Raw genomic sequence first — 22,029 nt, forward strand, 5'->3', positions numbered from 1 at the left:
TGAACTCACATTTGGTGTGGTTGTCACACAGTGCAGATGCTCTCATATCACACAGTCTTATGGAGCCCTTGCTGCTACTGTACACAAATGTGTTACAATGGTTGGGGTGAAACTCGGCTGCCGTGATCACCTCCGTCAGCTCTTCCATGTTGGCCGGCTTCATGTCCACAATGTCTGAGTCAGCAGAATCAAGGAACCACAACATTTCACACATAAACCACAAGAAACCCTAAAAATCCTCATCAATCCCTTTCAATAACTCATGTTTGATGGATGTGTATCTGGCTCAATACGAAATAATGCTTCAGGCCTCCCATATTTCCTAAAGGACAGAGTAAATCCATAACTGAGAAACTGTAGAAAATCTAATCATGAAAAGAGATACTGTGGCCGTAAAATTAAGTTTGTTGGTGTTGGCAGTGTGAATCCATCATGAGCGTGTTCTTACATTTACAGTGCGAGCTTGGTTAACAACAGGCTTTGTCCATCCAGATCGAGCTCAATAACAATCTATATGGACTGTCCAAATCATCTCATTTCAGCTCTGCAGGGTCCTTCACAATGGAAATCAATGACGATCGATAGACGCGTGTGATCGTGTAAGCCAGACACTATTTACCCTTGAGAAGGCATGGCAGGGGTCGCGATTAGTGTCGGACACTTGATAAAGGGTAATGGTTGCAACGTACATCACAGACGTGTAATCTATCAGAATTAAGTGACAGCACAGTCCACCGGTGGTTTACTGGTTTTCATTGTTGGTTTAGCAAAATCCTTTGTTCTTGGCTTAGTAACAGAAGTATTCCAGTATCGTTTGGATCTGGGTAGACACTGACTTTGCCAATAATAAAAACGCTTCAAGCGTGGCGTCCCCAATTATAATTTACAATCATAAACATCAACTTAATAGTCATTATATGTATTAATACACATTTTACTTCTGCAAAGACTAAACCGAAAGACCGTCTTTCTAAATGATGAAAGGATACTAAAGCTTTGGTTTGTGATCTCCAGGTTCCAAAGGTTGATCCTCAGGTCATCTGTGGAAATGTACGTCTCATAGTCGCTGTTGACCGAGATGGAGTTGATGTGATAGGTGTGTGCGTTAGAGAAGATGCGGCGAGGTGTTGCATCCACCATCAGGTCCATGGGCCTCAACACAGGCACCTGACAGGGTACAAGACGACAAATCAATATGTCAATATTGTCAAGAAAAGCAAATACTTTAAAACATTGAAATACAGCTCAAGGCGATATGTTGTTAGGCAATGCGTATGTGGTGTTCAAAATAGTGATTTTATAACTACAGCTACAATTTAGGGTCTTTATTTGCATACTTGATAGGGTATTAAAGAGGGCCAGGACTCAACCCTAGAGCCCCCAAAGCACAATATTTTGACTCACTGTCCACTTGGCACCCACATAATCGCTTATATTAAAAATATAAACATTTTCTGTTTCCAGGTTATTCTTTCACTAGACCATTTAAGCCATGGTATTTAACACAAAGGTTTTACCACATTATCCTATCTTATCTATCACGTACGCCTTTAAGACGACTTCTACATTTACATTTATACATTTGGCAGATGCTTTTATCCAAAGCGACTTACATTGCATTATGCTTTACATTTGTTTCTATGTGCAATCCCCTAGGATCAAACCCTTGACCTTGGCAATGCTAGTGCCATGCTCTAACCACTGAGCTACAGGAAAGCTGAAAACATCTGCTGTGTATAAACATCAGCTAAACATCTTAGAGAAGCGCCGCAGACAGGAACAAAAGAGGCACATCCATCAGCACTCGAATCACTTTGATGAAATTTGACCATTTTTTGTAATAGTTCATGGTTTATGTATAACAACAAGTAAAATAATGCGTAAATAACTATATAGTCATATTATGTTAGACTGTGGATGGATTTGTGTTTGTATTGTTTGTAAACCTTAGCCACCCAAAGGATAGGGGATAGTGGGGGTCTCAAATTCCTGGCATTGTTATTTGGGGGGTTTGGGAACACCTGTTCTAGATGTATCTATATGACGTCTCCGAGACGTATTGCAGATGAGCAAACTATGTCTTGCAGTTGTAAATGCAGACATCCAATAGACCTCTGCCAGATTTTAGAGAACATTGCACTGACCAATCAGCATCCACGTGTGAACTATATGTGACTATATAACAAAAATGTGCACGGTACAACTAGTAACATTAAACCCACTGAAAAAACAATATGCGCGACAAATAATGGCCACATTGGCATTCTCTCATAACCACACCTGCATCCACCAGATCCCAAAACTACACTGTCAAGACCTGAAGATGTGTGGAGTCCCACAATGCACTGCAGTAACAGAAAGCACTGGTCTTTAATCATGACTATTCTATGGCCGGCGCTCTTACGTGTGCTTCACGGCAGGGGCGGTGCATGAATGGCAGAGCGTGTCTTGTTCACTACAGACATGATGAACGCTCATCCACCAGCGGTGGGGGGTGGAGGAGGCAGGTCATTATCACCTCACACATGGGAACTACATCTTTATTTCCATGTGAGGTGGGGGTTGGGGTGTGGGACACCCTATTGTTTATGTATGCCTATTTTACTACCTTATTAATTACTTTGAGTCAAATGTTTATGCCGGGCCATTATTTTTATAGAAATGTAAAAAGAGTTGTATGCATTTGAAAAGAATGGAATTGGTATTCAACAAATATACATTTTTTTGTTAAAGCAAATTTTTTTCTTTTTTTATTGCACAATATAATAATGAATGTCTTTCTTCTTACCGTATGGGAAAATGCGATAACATTGTAATTACAATTTATTACATATCGTTATTTTATTGTGACTATTTATCACGTCCAATTTTATTTGATGTGTTTGTGTTTTATCTGTAAATAATTTATATTTAAAGCACTTTGAAATGCATAATGCACTAGTTAAATTAAATCACTATAGGGTTAAAAAATGTATAGTTTTTCCAGGTGACCATCGTCATATTTTTACAGTACTAATATATATTTTTTTGCTTATGCTATGTACTTGCATGTATAACACTACATGTGCTTTCTGTAATAAAAGTGTCCCACTGAGCGGAACGTCATGAATTCAGTTGTCAGGTGCGATCTGTGCAGATTGAAACTATTATTTTTCAATCAAGCATAAATTAGGTTTGACTGCTGAGATGTTCAGTCGTTCATGTCACTGGGGGGGGCTGAATTACATTCACACCAAATACATCATTCATATCTTCTACATTGCAGATTTTCCATAGAAAATAGGACGAATCACATTGAAATTCATCACATTATCATAAACCAACATGGGTTCTGAGCAATTGACTTTGCGAGCAAGAAAATGTGTATTTGAGTATTTGTCTGTCTACGAAAAATAGAAACGTGCCACAAACCTACATCCTCTTTTTTCAGCACAAAATGGACGTATCGTTCTAGAGATATCTTACATTTGGTTTTATTGGCAACGACAAGCCCGTCCGCCGTTCGGAAATGATTTACCGGATGAATCTGTGTGTTTGGGAAGCAGTAAACACGGTTAGCCCCTCGTAGTGCTGGTGGGGGGCAGATGTACCCTGTGGATTGCCTGTGAGGGATCCACCCTCTTTATCTCAGTCTCCTCTGCTCAGTGGGTGTAAAGTGATAAATGCCTTGCTTTTGCACACACACACACACACACACACACACGTGGGAGTACATTTCAGGCCCTCCAGCTTTGGTCTCCTGTGGGCTGCACTGTTAGTTAAGGAGAGAACTGCAGTCTTAAACACAATACAGCCGTCTCTGAACCACTGCTAAATATATCCTCCATCCAGAGCCACTGTATCATGTGTGTATCAGTGAGAAACCCATGTTAATGATTTATGGATGCAGGACTAGATACCTGGATCGTTTTTTTTACAATTTTGTATCAAGTGAACATGAAAAGAAAACTGACCATATTTACTTCCTTATTGCAAATGTTTGGTCTATTGGGCGGGTTTTAATAAAGTGTTATGACTCACTTTCGTCTTCTGTCACTTTACCCTTTTTTATTAATTTAGGTTCATATTAATTTATATGATTATTTTACTGTATAATAATTGTAATAAATAATTGTATTAAATAAACAATGTGTTGAATGGGATCCTGTAGTTTGGTGGCATTTAAAGAAACCGTACGGTACATTGACATCTAGCATCTTTGTGTTAATGTTTCTGTTTTCCAAATGCTAAATACTGTCAAATAGTCCCACCCCAAGCTCACGCCACTGACCGATACAGAGCAAGTTATAGTTTTGAAGAAAGATTATGAAGACCACCCCTTTTGCCTGTGAATACCCTTTCATTCATTTAAGTCAATTCAAGCTACATTTTAGAAAAAGAGTGGCGTTACGAAGCAAAAGTATATGGGAGTATACTGGAAAATTCATTACATTAAATCGATACATTTCCATTTATTAGAACCAAGTGTTTATATTTCCCAATACATGAAAGGTGGCGAATATTTACGTATTATTTCCATTATGTGAACCACTAACAATATTTCTCCAATAAATATTTGTATACTTTAATAAGCAAATTGAAAAAAAAGGTTCAATTTAACAATTCTCCGGAGAGAAAAGCAGAGCATGAAAATCTGACATTTATCAGCTGTAACAGCAGGTCACACCTGGGCACGTTCCACTTTCACGGTGTGAATCCACGCGGTCAGATGCACAGGACTCAAACAACAGCAAGGGTCCGTCAAATATTTCAAGACCGTGTCTCCACAACACTGCACCATAGCCCATTCCCTGTCAGCCTCATCTGACAAGATATGAAACTCCCTCCAACCCATAATCCTCCTCTGGTGAGCAGGGAATAGCCACGTTCACTTTACAACAAGCTATAGCTGCCAAACTACATCAGCGCTTGTCCCGGTCTTTGTTCACGTACTAGAGCCAAAAGATTAGGACGTACTGTACCCATTCTCCATCTGCTTAAATGTGCATTGCATTAGTCTTATGTTTTGTTCGTGGTGGTTTTGTCATGATTATATAATGAACCACAAGTTTAAATGAAGACTCCGTCATACCCTCAGAGCCGTGATGGTGGTGGCGTCCCGGATTCGTCCGTCTTCATCCTTCAGGTTGTAGCCCTCCGGTCGTTTGTCGCGCTCGCTAATTTTCCAAAGCTTCACAGTTTTATCTGGACAAGGAGATGAGTGCCAACATGGCAAAGAGGAATCAGTGTGTGTGATGATAGGATCAGGGAAAACTTTGCAATCTGCTATTTCAATGGAAAGAGGCCAGCAGGACACAGACGGGAGATAAATCAACAACGATCAATGTCTCACAATTAACCGGATTAAACCCGCTGAGGCCGACATCCCTGACCGCTCCAAAACGTCCAAGAACAGCTCTCGATCGCAGAAAACGGACAAAAGTTTGTATCTGAAGAGCTTGCACTCAAATCGGTGTACACTTGAAATATATTGCTGCGAATATAGACCAATTGAAATGTTGAGCTTATTTAGCTAAAGTAAAATGCACATTGAGATGCGAGTGTGTATAATACTTTGGTATTACTGCTTCTCACATCGTGACTAGTTGAAATCTAATAACATTTTAAGTTATCAACGTTGCCATATCGGAGCTTAGCACTTGCGTTTGCTTGTCAACACTCAAATTATTCGAAAATAAGATCAAATGTTCATTGTTTCTCTTCACGTCATAAGACATTCATTAACCCACTGGATGATGTAACTACTACGTGAACTATTCCTTTAAATAAACACATTTCGGGTTTGTGTCGATTAAGATGCACTTGAATATCACTGATGATGCTTTAGAGGAACAAGACAAAACCTCACGTAGAATGCATGTGAAAACTGTCGGTTCGTTCCAGTAAGTAACGTTGGGTTTGCTCACCGTTGGTGGAGAGGAGAAAATACGCAGCGTTCTGTTGAGGCAGCCAGCGGATCTTATTGATCTTCTCTTCGATCTCCAGGCTTTTCAAGTAGTCAAACTCGGGCTCGTGGCTCTGAAAGGTGCTGTAAACATTGTACTCGCCTCGCCGATGAGGCTGGTTCTTACTCTGCAACCGAATAAAAGTGAAAAACAAGACAAGAACAGTCAAGAGGGAATATACGGTATACTAGCGTCTAAGAGAACCAAAGAAGGCCAAAATACACTACAAGACTTTTGCTTAGATTTTGCACAGATTTTTCGAAATTACAATATAAAATACATAACTATGTCTTCAGACCTTGGATAATAAAGCAACAAGCCCCAAGAAGCAGTGGGTTACAGCGCATTTTATAACGGTTTACTGCGTTGTGGCACGATTACAATTTTAGTAACCACTAGTTGAACATCATTTGTAGAATGATCGCATTTTATCTAGCAGCTTCTTGAGTTCTCATCCTAAAATGCTTTTTTAATAGTACTGAAGGAACGGACTACTTGCACGTAGCCTCGTGACCTACTTCCGAGCGGCTCTTAGGTTCCGGTTATATGGATTTACAATGGGCCGTTACTCCATGTGAAACCTACATTGTTAAAAATACGATTTTTACACACATACATCATCAGCGACGTAAGAAATATTCTAAACATGCGGAAGACTACGGTGCAAGTAGTCCATTTACATCTTATCTGGCCTCCTGTTGGTTTTTCAATCCCAGTTATCCATTTCTGACATAACCTATACAAACTGTATAGTGTATTACAAACTAAATTGAGAATCAGGGTAAGGTAAGGTGATGGGTTTGAACACGTTTATGTACCGTTTTTTGTTTATTTTTAATTCCAAAAAAGTTCCGGGTTATACCATAAAGCACAACCTTCTATTGCGTTAGCATCACCTCCCATAATTCTCATTTCTTACTTTACATTATTTCACGCTTAACATATTAGGATTCTTCCCCTTTTTGGTTGTTTCTGAAGGCCTGACGTGAAACAGATCTCGATCTCAAACCACAAAGGTGGTCCGGGGCAAGAGGAATATCTCAATAGCTATTAAAGCATGCAAACCTTCAGGGTCAGTTCTCACCTCGAGGGGCATCTAAATCAATAAGCCGAGCTCAGGGCAAGAGAAGACGTGAGTATTAATGGAAACAGATTTGCTCTTTGTGGGAGTGAGGGGGTTAAAGGGGGTCTGATACAGAGTGGGTCATGAATCATGGTGTGAGGATTAACAGACACTGTGAAATCTCTTTAAATCTGATGCCGCTGTGATAGGAGGAGGGGTTGATGGCAGGGTTTCACACGTTTGTGCTGCTAGACAAAACATTGCCTGAAAATCAGAGCTTCCAGACACAACAGAAGATGGTATAGGAACAAAAACGAAATCGTACGGAAGATGCAAACAAAAACAGTAGAAACACGCAGAAGAAATAGCCTGTTCCATCAATTCTAGGGGCTGAAGATTTGATATATTCGAATCGCCTTTTTACTGTAAATTTCTTTTAGTTTGAAGTAGTGTCATATGGCACTACTACCAAAAGACTTTGAAAAGAACACAGACCATTCAAAAACAATGCGAGGTCAGGGAACCACAACCCTACAGCAATGATACAAGTGCATATATGTTGTATGTCCTTTTATAAAACAGTACATCCCATCCGATTTTAGAGCCAGATGTTTTATAATATAGAATTATTATGGGGTTGAGTAACTCTTTAGATTCTGTGTAAACTAATGTCTACTCGACATTACCTCCTGCTCTCTCTGGAAGACCACAACACGTCCACCTTTGTCTCCAGTGGCCAGGAGCTCTCCTGTAGAGTTGAACTCAACTGTTGATATGATGTCAGCTGTAAAGAAGACACAGAAGATGATATATAAAACCTTCACACATTTCATCGAATGCGCAGACCATTTTGCAAGGCATTTTAATTCAGTCCAAAACATTCTGTCGGTTGTATGTTGTTCTGACGTTTGTGTAGTATGAAACAAGTGCTTCTGGAGCAGTGTCTTGTAATATGTTTTATATCGAGAGACAATCCGAGATACACCCAAAAATCATAGAAATAAACCAATCTGAAACTAAAATCTCCAAACATTTCAAGGAATACCTGCAGTCTTCAAACACACCCCCATCAAGTCTCAATTGATATGTAAATCACATCAAAAATCATCTACCAACGTTGTTCCAAGCATTCTCTTTGAAACCAGGAAGACCGGAGACCTTTAAAACGCAATGTAGCGCAAACACAGAGAGTACCGGACAAGCATCAGATGGCAAGTTAATATCTAACGGTGTCCCAGGTATAAAGAAGGGGAGAGATATGTCGGAGAATGGCCGTGAGCACTGATCCGAGATTGACCAGTGAAACCAGTGGATCCTTTATGCGCGCTCACGTGAGATGTTATTCAAGGGCGGTGCGATCAGACACACAAAGAAATGAAGTCTCGCTCGTGTCTGCAAACACACAGATAAGATTCTGACAGTTATTGCTTTCAGACTATACTGCATATGGACTCAAATGTATGGGCAGAATATTCAAAGCAAAGGACTTGGAGTTGCTTTATTACAAATAAAATGGTACAACAAACAACAAAACATACACAAAATCTATTGAATAATGGACAAGACATTGACAATGGTCAAAACTCAAGCCGTCTGGCTAGTGTCTAATAATTTATTTATGTTCATATTCATTTATATGATAATTTTTGGTAAAATAATTGTATTAAAAAAACAATTTGTTGAATGGGTCCTGTAGTTTTGCCCCATTTAAAGAAACCGTATGGTACATTGACATCTAGCGGTTGAGCTTGGTATCGCAGTCTAAATTCAAAATATTGGAGAGACAAGTTTAGCCAAGTAAAGGTTCTTCTCGATTTCTTTGTCTTGTTATGTTGTTGCTTTGAAACCGTCTACACAAAGTGACTTCGGCCACAGTTATCATTTAATGTCAATGATCACACAATTTTGTTCAGTTAAGTCCAATCACCACGACTGAATGATTTAATAATTTAATAATAATAATAATAAATACTTCATATATCTAGTGAATTACCAATTTAATCAAAACGCATGTCATTTGTGAATCTGTGCTAGAAGGTCATACCTCTCTAAATACCCAGCATGCACTGAACTGAATGTGACCCACATTCAGACATACACAGACGCTTGACACTACAAAGAGCCTCATGGCGGGATGAGTCCCATTGTGAGACGACACTGTGTCTAATCGGCCACCCACCGCCAGGAGAAAAGTGGGCCAGGGTGGGACGGTTCATTAATGCGACCCACCTTACAACAGAAACCCCAAAGAAACGATCCACAGTTTGTTGCCATAAGTAAGTCAAACACATCAGCGTTGTGTCAATGCTTTGTCTCAAAGATGTCATTTGCTAAAATAGGAATTCAGAACTGACCGTTTTCTTAATTTACATTCCTTTTCTTTATAAGACACGTTTGATAGGTTTTTAGATATTTGTATGTATCCTCTCCCTACAGCTGACGTTCAAAAATAAACAGCAGATTCAACCTCATTCAGACCCATATAACGTACAACAACAATTTGAGATCATACGCCGATTGTCCGGCTGAACGGCTTAAAGTTCAATAGAAAACACTGTTTTGACTCCCTCCTACCTTTGACACTTCTGCCTTGGTCTTCCTCAACAAAATGCATCTGTTTCTGTGGGATTCAGATGTAACGTTTCTATGAGATATGAGAATGTCGCATTTCGGCTCCGCGAGTACAATCCTAAAATGAGACGAGAACCCCAGATACGGTCTGCAAACCGTCATTTGCATAAGTTCCTAACAAAGAAATGACTTTATTTGCCTTATCCACTTCAAGGACTGAGAGAGAGAGAGGGGGAGAGACATGAAGAGAAAGAAACATGGATTGAAAAGGCTGCTACACCTCCGTGGGCTTTTATATCGTCTGCGCTGAGAATTTAAGTGCAGCGTTTCCATGACAACCCCTCTTTGGACTAAAACAAGAGCTGTGTGCGTGTAGACTGTTCTTGTGATGTGAACTGGCAGGGAAGTGAATGTAGAGCACAAAACGTGTTGAGAAATGCACAGGTCACATATCAGGAAAAGAAAAGGGAAAAACTAAATATTTGTATTAGCTTACAATAAAAAACGATGTTTCTATGTTTTAAATGCTTTTATTATTTAAAAATTCTTTTTTAAGTATTATTTCATTAATTATATTTGATTCGGTCACAAGATTTTTACTCAAATGTAGTGTAAAAATAAGTGTATACGTGCGTAAGAATCATCGATCATCACATCACACACAAATCAGTTAACTTGGAAAAAAAACTTTTTGTCAATGAGTTTTGCTGGTCACAAAAAGACAAGAAAAAAAGGTCATGGCAGCAACCAATCGGAACGTAGAGGTTTCAGTTTTTACCAGCAAATTTATTTTAGTTTGAAGTAGTGTCATATGGCACTACTACCAAAAGACGTGAGGCGTTGTAGACACGAGAGATGCGCGAGGCGTTGTAGACACGAGAGATGCGCGCGAACGTTGAAACTTGTCCGTCTAGCATGTGTTTACATAAAAACACATACTTAGTGCAGTTATTAGCGTGTTCTGTACAGTAATGAAAACAGGTCGCACAACACAGGTTAAATTTAGGGAGCATATGAGACTAAAATAGTCGCAATTTCGAGCTCTGCACTCCATCATGCCAATTGCGTGAGGATATTGTGTTCTAGCGAGACCAGTTGGATCTCGTGCCATGTCATCTCGTCGGACCCCTACCCATCAGCAAAGGCAGAAATGTTGAATGATCGTAAGGTAAGGAAAGAACACACATGCCTGTTTAAGCTACATTAAATATTGGATTTGACAGTTTGATAAATACATCAGGTCCTTAAAATGAAGGCTTTTATATATACAAAGTTTTTGGACCGCCTTCTATGACCAACTTTCGTTTAAACGACTGACAAATTAGTCATAGCGCGTATTCCTAGTATGTAGATAGAAATAACTCATTCTAAGAGTCCAGGTTTTCATGTCTGATGCAACGGTCTATACAGCTATGAACACATAGTTGTGCATATATTTTACTGCATTTCTATCAATATATCTTCCAAACTAATTTCACATTGGACCTTCCAAAAGTTACTATCTAACGGTAGGGTGGTCTGTACTGATACAGCCCAAACATCCAATATGCTCCACAAATAAAAGCAGCCATGTTAACATGACTATGGCCATTGATGTTGTTCAAATCTATTCAACAAGCAATGTTCTTTATGGATTGTTTAACTGAACACACATTCTATGTTGAAAAGGATTAATGAGAAACAAAGCCAAGTTCTTAAGCAGCTTAGCTGCCACCGGCATCAAGAATGAGTAAAGTCTGGTCAGTACTTTGAAAACAGAAGAGCTTGTTTGCATGACAGAAGAGACGTTATGTCGTTGAAGCAAACCCTGGCTGTTCTCGACAGAGTCATTGTGTTAATGGCCGTTTCTTTTGAAACTGTCAATGGATGTTTACCGCAGCACTCGAGTCTTAGAGACGCACTCACTGTTAGACAGAAAAACACGAAATGCACGCAAAAGGACGAAAGCTTATCTGTACATAAAACGTTATAGGAGACACAGACGGATGTGTCTTCACAAAGCATAGACACTTGGGCTGAGACATGCTCACCCATCCTGCAGAAAAAATACCGCCAGTGAAACAAGAAGCGGTGGGATTTGGGGCGATGGAATAATTACATTGAAATCATAGTGAGATTCCTTGCCGTAGCAGAATATTGAATGAGCTCTCAGAGACGCAAAACATGTTTTCACCTCCTGTCTCCAACATGTGAGCTGCACAATAAATCAAGATTAACAATAAATATCACGTAAATCGCCCTGTCTAGAGTAATTATAATATTGCCATTGATAAACATAACAACATAATATTCACACCTGTAAACGGTTTAAAATACAATGAAATAACATGATGAAAAGCTCTAATAGCGCAGCTTCTCTCAGGGTTTTTCCTACATTGAAAATTTTCTGGCGACTGCCAAAATACATTTTTCCCCCGCCAAAGATTTATATGATCTTTGAATGTGATTTATGAGCAATGTAGATGACTGCTGCGTTATGTAGACAACTGCAGGAAAGAATGAACTGAGAGCCTGTGCACTCTCTCTGTGTTCAACTTCATAGACAGATCGGTAGGTGTGGAACTGTTCACCGTGAGCCGGTTGAAAATCGATAATAATAATATGTGACGAGACGTTAATAGAATCGCAGATCATGTTTTGAACAGCAGGAGCCGCTGTTTTTTCTGCAAACTTGGTAAATGTGGACATGCTTAAATTTCTTAAAGTAAAAGTTAGGAAAAGCACAAAGTCTTAGTTTGTTTATATTAAAGAGACTAAAACTGCAAATTAGTTATTTGACATAAAATACGACAATGTGCAACATTAGAGAAATAATAAAAGGGCAGATGTTCATTCTCTGTATAAAAATTTGCGAATAAAATCGCATCGTGAGATCAGAATCGTGAATCGCCTAGTGAGCCGAAGGAATCGTTACATCCCTACCGATCGGCATATGATGTGAAATAGCTGCGCAAGCTATTTCGGTTTCTGAACTGTCCCTCACTCGCGCAAAAGAAACTGACACGATGATAATAAAATCAGAAGACCGAATGTTTTACATGGGGCATCAGGTGAATATTTTACCTGAATTAACGAACTTAAATACAACTCGCATAAGCAGACAAAACCAGAGATGATGTTTTATATGTTAACTTCTATCTTTTGCGATGTCCTAACAGCTGCGATTAATACACTCCTTTAAACAGATTCATTTTAAGGAACGGCCAGAACAACTGATATGTATAACACAGATCTGAATCCATCAAATCAGTTACACAGCTTCTGGTCTGAGCGCTCGTGTGTTTTGGAGGAGGCGTGGCTTTGGATGGTGATTCGCAAGAGGGAGGGATCGTAAGATTGCACTGCTAGCAGGCAAACGTTAGCATTTTCCAAATGATCTACTCTGCCTTTAAGATGTGAAGCATAATCCGAACAATGTAACACAATCCTAAAAGACAATCATAAGAGCAGCTTTGCTGTATTTACTTTATGTTGACTGTTATTTGGTGTGGTGTTTGAATCGAGATCGTGACCTTTAATGATCAATTGCGCAGCTCTAATTCAATGTATGAATATCTGATACAACAACATATTTTACCATCGAAATTACGTATATCAACTTTAATACGTTTGTAATGGTGTGTATAATAGTGAAGGAATGGCTGAGTGGGCAGAAACACACAGCGCTGGTGTGGATTGGTATATTGCAGCTTGGCAGCTGAAGTTTACTGAAACCTGGACCTAATTATAATTTACACATAAGTCTAAGGAGAGAAACAGAAAAGTCAATTAACTCAATGAGAGTTTAGGCTTTTGTTTGTTGGATTGTGGTTGTATGCTGTAATGTAATCAGGAAAATATCATATTGCAACAAAGAGCCATATGGTTTAGTTGTATTTTAAGATTCCTAAGAATCTTCCCAGGATTTTAAAGGCGCGGTTTTTGATTAACAGCGGCCACTAGGGTTGTATTATAGATTTGCAACGAATCTCTCTGTCCAAACACGACGGTGACCACCACAGTACAAAAAGTCTGCGACACCGTGTCTTTGTCATGATCCTGCCTCTCCTTGTCTTGGTTTTCGAGTCTTGTGGCAGGATCATGTCAGTCCCATGTGTTTTGTGTGGAGAAAGAGCATTGTTTTGGTTTGAGAAGCCATGCTCTCTCTCCGGTGTCACGTCCTTTAGCCCCGCCCCCTTGTTTCCCCCGTTAGCGGTCCATTAGTGTTAGTCTTGTCTCCAGCCCTGATCCATCTTTCCCTTAGTGTTTCAGTCCCCTCACCTGCCTCGTGCAATCCTCCTGTTAGCTTTCTCTTAGTGTTTCATCCATGTCACCTGCCGCCACTCTCCCTGTGTCATCAGTCCTTGTTAGTGTTTCCCTTTATCAAGCCCCAGTTTCCCTCTGTCTCTTGTCGGTTCATTTTGCACACTTTGCACATTTACCCTTCGTCTGTCTGGATTACCCGTGTTCCTGTTCCCTGGACTCAAGTTTGTGGACTTAGTTTGTTATTCTTAAGACCTTGTTTGTTTTGTCCCCCTTGTGGGAAGTTTTAGTTTTCAGTCTTGTTTGTGTTCATGTTTTCCCCATCGAGGGTCTTTGTTTTGAAATAAAGTCTTGTTGTTCGACACATGTCTGCCTGCGCTTGGGTTCTGTCCACAACCATAACAGTCTTCTCATGTTGACGCAGGAAAGAGATCATGCGGGCATTTGAAAGACTAGAAATAGCGATGTCTTATTACATCACATAAAAGGTCTGTTGATATTAAGTATTAAAAGTCAGACAGGAGCTAGGACCTGTGTTAATATTAAAAAGACTTTTCAGCAGAGATTTACATTTACATTTCGTCATTTAGTAGACGCTCTTATCCAAATGCTAATACAATATTTCTATTGTATATTTCTAGAGATGCGTTAGGACCCACGGTACTAAGGCTTTTAGCAAAGATACTCATAGATATCTATCTATGTATAAACTTAAAGTTAATCGGCGTGTCACATGAACCGTAGAGCACGATGCGTACGTATCATCCACGATCCGTTTCACCACTATTGGGCGAGAAAGAGGAAACGCGCTGTAGACTTCTTTGTCCGTTTAGGGCTGCTGTACAAAACATGGCGGCGAATTCAATGTATGTAGGCCCATTCTGTATGTAGATATAAATAGCTTATTCTAAGGCATTACAAACATAACGGTTCATTACGTAAGACACCTCCGAAGAAATAGTTTTGTATATTATATTGCATTTCTGTCATAGATTCTCCTAAAAACGCTGCGTTGGTCCTTTAAGGCTTGGTTTGCTGGAAACCATCACATTTTTCTTCCCGTACGTTGAACAGAAATTTCATTTTGCTCTTCTTTTTTTAACTATATATTTATCAATTTCCCATTAACTCTATATTGTCTGGTGGCTCTAGAGCGAGAAAATAAATCAAAAATCCAATGAAGCCCATAAATACAGCCAGGTTAAAGGTCAGCATAAAGCGTAAAAGCAGACCGCCCCCAAAACGAAATCCTTTTTGGTAATAACACACAGATGATTGCACTGAAAAAACAAGTTTCCCCTCTAACCCATAAGTAGACGCTGTTATCTTTCATATGATTAAACATACACGCAGGATATTGGATTTACGGTCATCTTTGACTCCCTGATTGTGTCGAGATTGGATCTCTGTGTCTGCTGAGCTCTGAAGATGAAACTATAACATTAGCATAGAGACGATGCAGATAGCGCTGCATTCAAGGCCAGGATGAAATTGAAGTGCAGAGGGTGACCAAGATATAAGTAGATATAGAGGTTTCGTTACAAAAAGGGGAATAAAAAAGCATATGGGACAGCTAACATGTTGCCATTTCTCCAGCCGAGAGTTGGTAGAATGCATACAGATCCATATGATATTGAAAAGAAAAAGAAAGAACAAACAATACTTTTCCATTCAATTCAGCATAGATGTGCTTGGGAAAATATACTGTATATAAAATGCAGTATTCGCACGGTCACTTTTGATCAATTTTGTAAGGCAATTCATATTGTTTTTATAATTAATTGCAATGTATTCAATTTTGTTCCATGCAAATGTCGACCGACCTTAAGATGGTAAAAACTCGATTTTTTCAAGTTTTCGCCCCACTGATGGCTTGTGCGTCATATTTGTTGGTTAAGTCTCTCTTACCATTTTTAAAGCATTAATGTGTTTGTAAAGCATAGTTGGTCAGAACAATGAAAAAAGATTATGTGGTCTATGAAGAACCACCCGTCTCCATTTGTTGGATATTATTGGTTCTGGTTTGTACATTTTAATACACAGAAATCCAATAACGCATGTTGTCTCTCAAAAAACATATCTCCTTTTTGGTCACATCCATAACGCGTGTTGATTTCCCTTGTTTGAATTAGAAAACTCATGCATAGACTGATATTTTTCAGATGTTTAGACTCTATCAACAGTGAAATATAAAAAGACGATCCAATATCCTTTCTCTGAGAGTTTATATTTCAAGTGTTGTCTCAAAATGTCACTTCCGTAAAAACGCGGTCACACTTGACATGACTTTCCTTCAAATGCAAGCGAATGCAACAAACCGGAAACGCAAGCCCGTCCGAAGATATTTCGCATTTCGCTGAAAAGCAAAGTTCAAGTTTCAACTTTGAGTGTGTGAGACCAATAGAAGATCAAAACATCACAGCGAGACCTCTCGGTACAGTAATGTAAAACACGGAGGAATAACTCCCGCCCATTTTCGCAGCACGAATTTCGCATGCTCAAAGTCTAGCGTGTTCGCAGCATAACGCTGGAGTCACCCGTATTCAATTTCAATGTATGGAATGGCAATGTGTAGAATTCCACATATCAAATTGCTATGCATTGAATTCTGTGAATCAAATTTGCGATTGAATTCATAGAATATCTTAGTACAATGTATAAAAATTGCATGGTATCGGAATACATTCTTTTAAACGCATTCCTTTCCATATAAAACGAAATCAAAAAATCAATCAAAAGCTGATTGCATGAGCCGATATACAGGTAATACTGTCAAGAAGTGAGAAACAAAGAGATGACAGCTTGTCGCTTACTAAACAAACTCATGTGTAAGAGATTAGTGTCGTAAGTACGTGCGTCAGTGGTTCGAGCACGAGCCTGCTTTTAAGTATCCGAGAGAAACCCTCCCTAATATAAACCTCCAGAAATGTATGCTAATAGACTCTTAACCAATTTGACCTCACTGCCTTCACAGGTAGATGGTGTGTACTGTGCATGCCGGGCCATGGTGACGTAACGGAGGTTATCATTGTTTGCCTGCTGAGCGATTAGCCGGTGCTAATCTTGCTTACCTAAATTCTCTCTGATGTATAAATAACCGACCCGCGCTAGCCCGCGGCCATGTCACAGATCACTGTAGGCACGTATTGTTCTGAACTGTCTGATCCAAATTCAATTGGTCAGGCCGGATAGCATTGATCGGTCAATATCCTTTCAGATAAACCGTTATATTTATGTGGTCAAATGCACTCTGTTTTCAATAGATTAAATCTAAGAAGACCAATAAATGTCATTGTTAATGAGGCAAAAACACTTTTTCTTTTGAACTACAGTTCAATGCGAATATTACATTTACATTTATCAGACGCTTTTACACAAAGGGACTTACAAATGAATATCTAAATTAAATAAGAAAAATGTGTGTTATTTTATATTATTACAGCTCTAATTATTTGTTCGAAAACAATTTATTATAGTAATAAAATACAAATTAATTACAAAAACGATGCCGAATAACTATAATAAGCTATATACAGTCAAATATTAGAGATGCACCGATAAATCGGCCAATTATCGGTATGGAGATTTACACAGTAAAAAAAGAGGACAGGAAAATGCAGTGAATCTGTGCTCTGTATATAGAAAATGTTAAGAAAGATCACCAGTTTGATGTTCAATATTAATAGTTCATTCATATATTATATTCATTAATAACATTATCAGCAGATACCACTCTTAATAATCGGTTATCGGTGTCCGTGGAGAAACTTTGTATTGGTGCATCTTTATTAAATATATACAGTAAATCAAATCTGCCTCCCTATAATCCTCCTCCCCTCCCTACTGTCTTCTACTGTACTTTTGAGCCAAATATATGGGCAGATTTACTTTGCGAGTGATGAATATACCCCCGGGGGCCGAAGCTAAAATATTTCGCTTCATGAATAAATTGAATGGAGCAGCCAAAGGGTGTTTGGCAAGGCAGTCGTGTTTTCTGAGATGCAGTCAATAACAAACGCGCCTCGCTCTGAATCTTATGATCCAGAGAGATTACATGCTAACCTTGATATAGCAGCGGTGCAAAACCACAATGCACCTCTCCGACAGAGGCCAAAAGCCTAAGGGAGCTCTTATGTAGGTTAAGAACAAATATAAATCAGATTTACTGTAACTGTGTGTAAACCCCAAACCAAAGCATTGCATTCCTCGTGCATCCGGACGTGTCATATTAGTCAATCAGCTCTTCACGCCAATATGCCACTCAAGTTGAACTTCTGCGGAAGACTGGATTTAAGGGACTATTGCGCTTTCGCAGCAACAGCGTCGGCCAGTTCGCGGCATTCACGACGCCCGACACGAAAAGGCTATATGCGTACCGGGTGATGATCTGCTAAAATCTCAACCAGCTAAGCCACATCCACTCTCATTGGTCATAATGGTTCAAAAAGTGATAACAATGTGTTTAGTAAGTAAACATTCAAATTTCAGCAAACCAACAACACTACGGCTAAAAATTCCTATATGCCTTTGCCATCATGCATTGAGTAAGTGCAAAAGTTGACTTAGCTTTTATATATTTGTGAACGTAGCTTGACACGGATAGCCTGAAGCGCTTTTTGGTTGTTGATGTCATTAGATAATTTGACTCACGTCGTTGACCATAATCGTACGGGCATCTTGAAGTGACCGAGTGAATAACGCCATTGTTTCCAATGGATGCTACGTGGTGTTGATGTATGACGTAGTGTTTAGATAATTTGACTCACGTCGTTGACCGTTGTTATGCTGAAAAAGATGCAGTCCGCCCATTCAGGTCTTCGATTCTCAATTCAATTTATTTCGTTTTACGATAATCGCTTTAAACACGCATATACAGACAAGCCATTTGTCCTGGTCCCTTGTATTTCGTATAGACTGCAGTTGGTCATCCATTGCTAAATAATGGGGGACGTGAAGCTCTTGATGTTGACCAGGGGATTGCAGCAAATATATAGAGTCGTTTTGCTGAAGCAGCACTAGACTTCCCCTGCAGTGGTGGAGAAAGACCCAGTCCACAAGGAAATAAAAATAGACCCATAGATATCAAATCAATTCAGATTTATGACTGTGCACAGCAGCACTAAATATGCAGAACCAAGCCGAAAATACAAATGACACAGGTTAAAGACAATGTAGGGTTAAATAATACTGCTTTTCAACATTTCTTCAGATGCATCGCCGTCATTTGTAGTATGTTTCTGAAATAGTGTACAAGTGTGTAGTTTTGAGTGCGACTAAGCAGTTGAGCACATGTGTGAATGTGACATCTGGTCTGCATTAAAGGCTCTGGTTATTATCTCTCGTGCACAAGCTTATAAAACGCTTCTGCATCAGCATTTGATGGCACCCCCCACATTGGCACTATTTGTCTTTATTACAGGCAACATCTGCGACCGGCTGCATCTAATACGCTTTTATTGTGCTTCGACTCTGTAAATGGAAAGTGTTTTGCATGGGGCAGGTGAAACACAGAACTACAGGCGTTTTACACACATCACTGTGACAGATTTGCTCTTTACTTCCAGTGCTGGGGTTGTAACAGCTGTGCCGCCCACCTGACCTCTCACAAATGTCACACCATATCCAAGCAGCAGTTTATTTTTCATTTTAATGTTGTTGAATATACCAGCAGAAATATATTCTCCTAGGGTTCTCCTGACCTGATATGTCCTTTGCTGAAGATATTAGCATGTGAAATCCAATAAGATAAGCACACTGACTTCACCGACTGAGCAAAACAGCTGGGGGAAGACATCATGAAATGATAAAGACTTCATCACACTTATGATGTTCTCTTAATGACACACTGAGCGTGTCACATTAGCAAGCAGGTCAGACTGTTAAATGCTTTGACACATCTATATGATTTTATAACAATGTGACGAACGACTACTAATATTTGGGTACCTTGAGCCCCCCATCACCCCCTCATGATCTACAAAAGGATATTGGAGAGGAATGGCGTTTGATGAAACTTGGACCATAACTTTGTATCCATCAAAGCTGGACCAATTCAGGAATTACATTGATTATTTTCGTTCATTATTTCAGTTCCGTTCACAAATTTTTATCATCAAAGCATGACTGTGTCTGTATTTTCCTATAGGTATAGTAGTGCAAAACATTATAGTGAACAATAACCAACAGCAGTTACTGTGGCAATCGTAGATTTTAGGGATTTTCGTGTTCAACCAAATAAGCTAAATTAATTTTACGGAACAATAGTGTTTCCATCTACCAATTGTAATGCACATTTTGGAATATCGCATGAATAAATGCTGGATGGAAACACAAAGATGGGCATAAATTCTGAGAATTTGCATAAAAACAAGTAGGATCATGTTTTATTCACTAGGTAGAAATGTGCATAAATCACCATGGAAACACATTGACAGAATCAAATTGTTGATGTGAATCATAAAAGTTGTGATCATGTGACAAGAAAACAGCTTCACCTACTGCTGCAGATTCCATCTTTCTCAGTGTTATTTGCTCCCAAATTATCAGTAAGTTACTACTGACTCGTTGGATGGAAACGGCACCCTCACCGCAAATGTTTCATGCGATATTCCAGTTTTGCAAATAATTTAACAGGGTTGCTAGGTTAACAACACTGTATTTGTGGCACCCGTTGACTATAAATAGAAGACACTTTGCCTGAACAATGTCGAGATTTGGTTTTATGAGAATATTTTCGGCTTGGTTTTGAATGCATGACAGCCGCTGTAGGGCTATTCAACGATTAATCGCAATTTGTTTGCCTAATATACAGTATGTCTGTGCATGTTTAATTTGTATTTTTTTAATATATCTGCATGTATATATTAGGGATGGGCATTTTTCAATAATTTCATATTAAAAACGAAAATTTTAATATTGGTTTATGTAAATTAAGTTAATGATGACTTAATTTTATTTAGTCACAATTTCGCATCAAGCTTATAATTATCAATAAATAATCATAACACATTTATATTTTATCCTGTATATAGGTTTTTTATGTTGAAAAAGAAAAGAAAAAGAAATAAAAACTGCATTTAAACCTGTGCGGAATGGTATAATGCAAGAAAAAAGATCACAAAACGCATATAGTGTCAATATGTGTATGTGTTTATTAATACAAAATAAATATGCACAGACACGTAAAAGCTTTTTTTCTGGATGTGAATAATCATGATTTATCGTTGAACAGCCCTGAAAATGGGGAAGCTGATCCAATATAAAACAATCAAACGCAGCACTTGCAATTTTGCATCCTTGGACGTTTTCACTCGATTTTCAACCTCTACTGACTCCAGCAGCAGTTAATTCAATACTAAGGGCAAAATTCAATCTTATCGACCTCTGATAACCCTCACCATGGCATCATGTGTCTATAGAAGATGTCCGTTTGTGGTTTAATGAAGAAGCATCTTCAGCAATTTGACATGTTTTCATACAGGTTTCCATACATACTGTCGTCGATAATGTGATGACAGCTACACAAAGATTACTACCAATTCAGTACATCACTGGAAAAATCTTTTAAATGACCGCTTCTGTTAAATGATGGTCAATGAGCACTGGGACACATTCACTTGTCTATCACCGAGCATGAAAGAAGCAAACCACAGGACAGATGGAAGAGTAATAAGGAGAGTAGGCATGGGCCGGTATGAGATTTTGGTGGTATAACAGCCATAATAAAAAATACCAAGGTTTTGCTATTCTTATTTCCAAAAACGGTAACACTTCAGTAGGGGCCAATTTTCAATATTAACTAGTTGTTATTAGCATGACTATTATTGGCATATTGGCTGTTTATTAGTACGTAGAAAGCACATATTCTGCATGTCATTTATTCTACATCCCTAATCCTACCCAATACCTAATCTAACAACTACCTACTAACTATTAATAAGCAACAAATGAACAGTTAATCCGGTAAATAGATAATGGTTTGTTAATAGCGAGAATTGCCCCCTATTCTGAAGTGTGACCCGACTTTTCAACTGGACACAATTCAAGTAATTGTGAACCAATAAAATAAAATAAAACCCTGAAATGTCAATATTCTTTCTTTAAATATTTTTGTCATATATATTAGACATAAACATCAAACATTGAATTACATGATTTCTTATTTATTTTTCCGTAAGCACAGCTTATACCTTAGAAACGGTACAATTT

General features: G+C 38.8%; 1 protein-coding gene across 3 annotated transcripts in view; it reads right to left on the reverse strand.

The window, feature by feature from the left end:
- The window catches only part of ppp2r2bb (protein phosphatase 2, regulatory subunit B, beta b), a 51,051-nt gene that overhangs the window by 3,429 nt on the left and 25,593 nt on the right, over positions 1-22,029 (reverse strand). For 2 of the 3 annotated variants that reach the window (XM_079486768.1, XM_079486769.1), the window contains exons 2-6: positions 7,695-7,792; positions 5,907-6,072; positions 5,072-5,184; positions 990-1,167; positions 10-174 (exon numbers count right to left, since the gene is read on the reverse strand). In XM_079486768.1, the coding sequence (XP_079342894.1) occupies positions 10-174; positions 990-1,167; positions 5,072-5,184; positions 5,907-6,072; positions 7,695-7,792 (720 nt within the window). The remainder of the gene's footprint in view (positions 1-9; positions 175-989; positions 1,168-5,071; positions 5,185-5,906; positions 6,073-7,694; positions 7,793-22,029) is intronic. The other variant, XM_079486770.1, reaches the window with a different exon arrangement.

The sequence above is a fragment of the Barbatula barbatula genome (assembly GCF_947034865.1).
Source record: "Barbatula barbatula genome assembly, chromosome: 22".
Taxonomy (NCBI): Eukaryota; Metazoa; Chordata; class Actinopteri; order Cypriniformes; family Nemacheilidae; genus Barbatula; species Barbatula barbatula.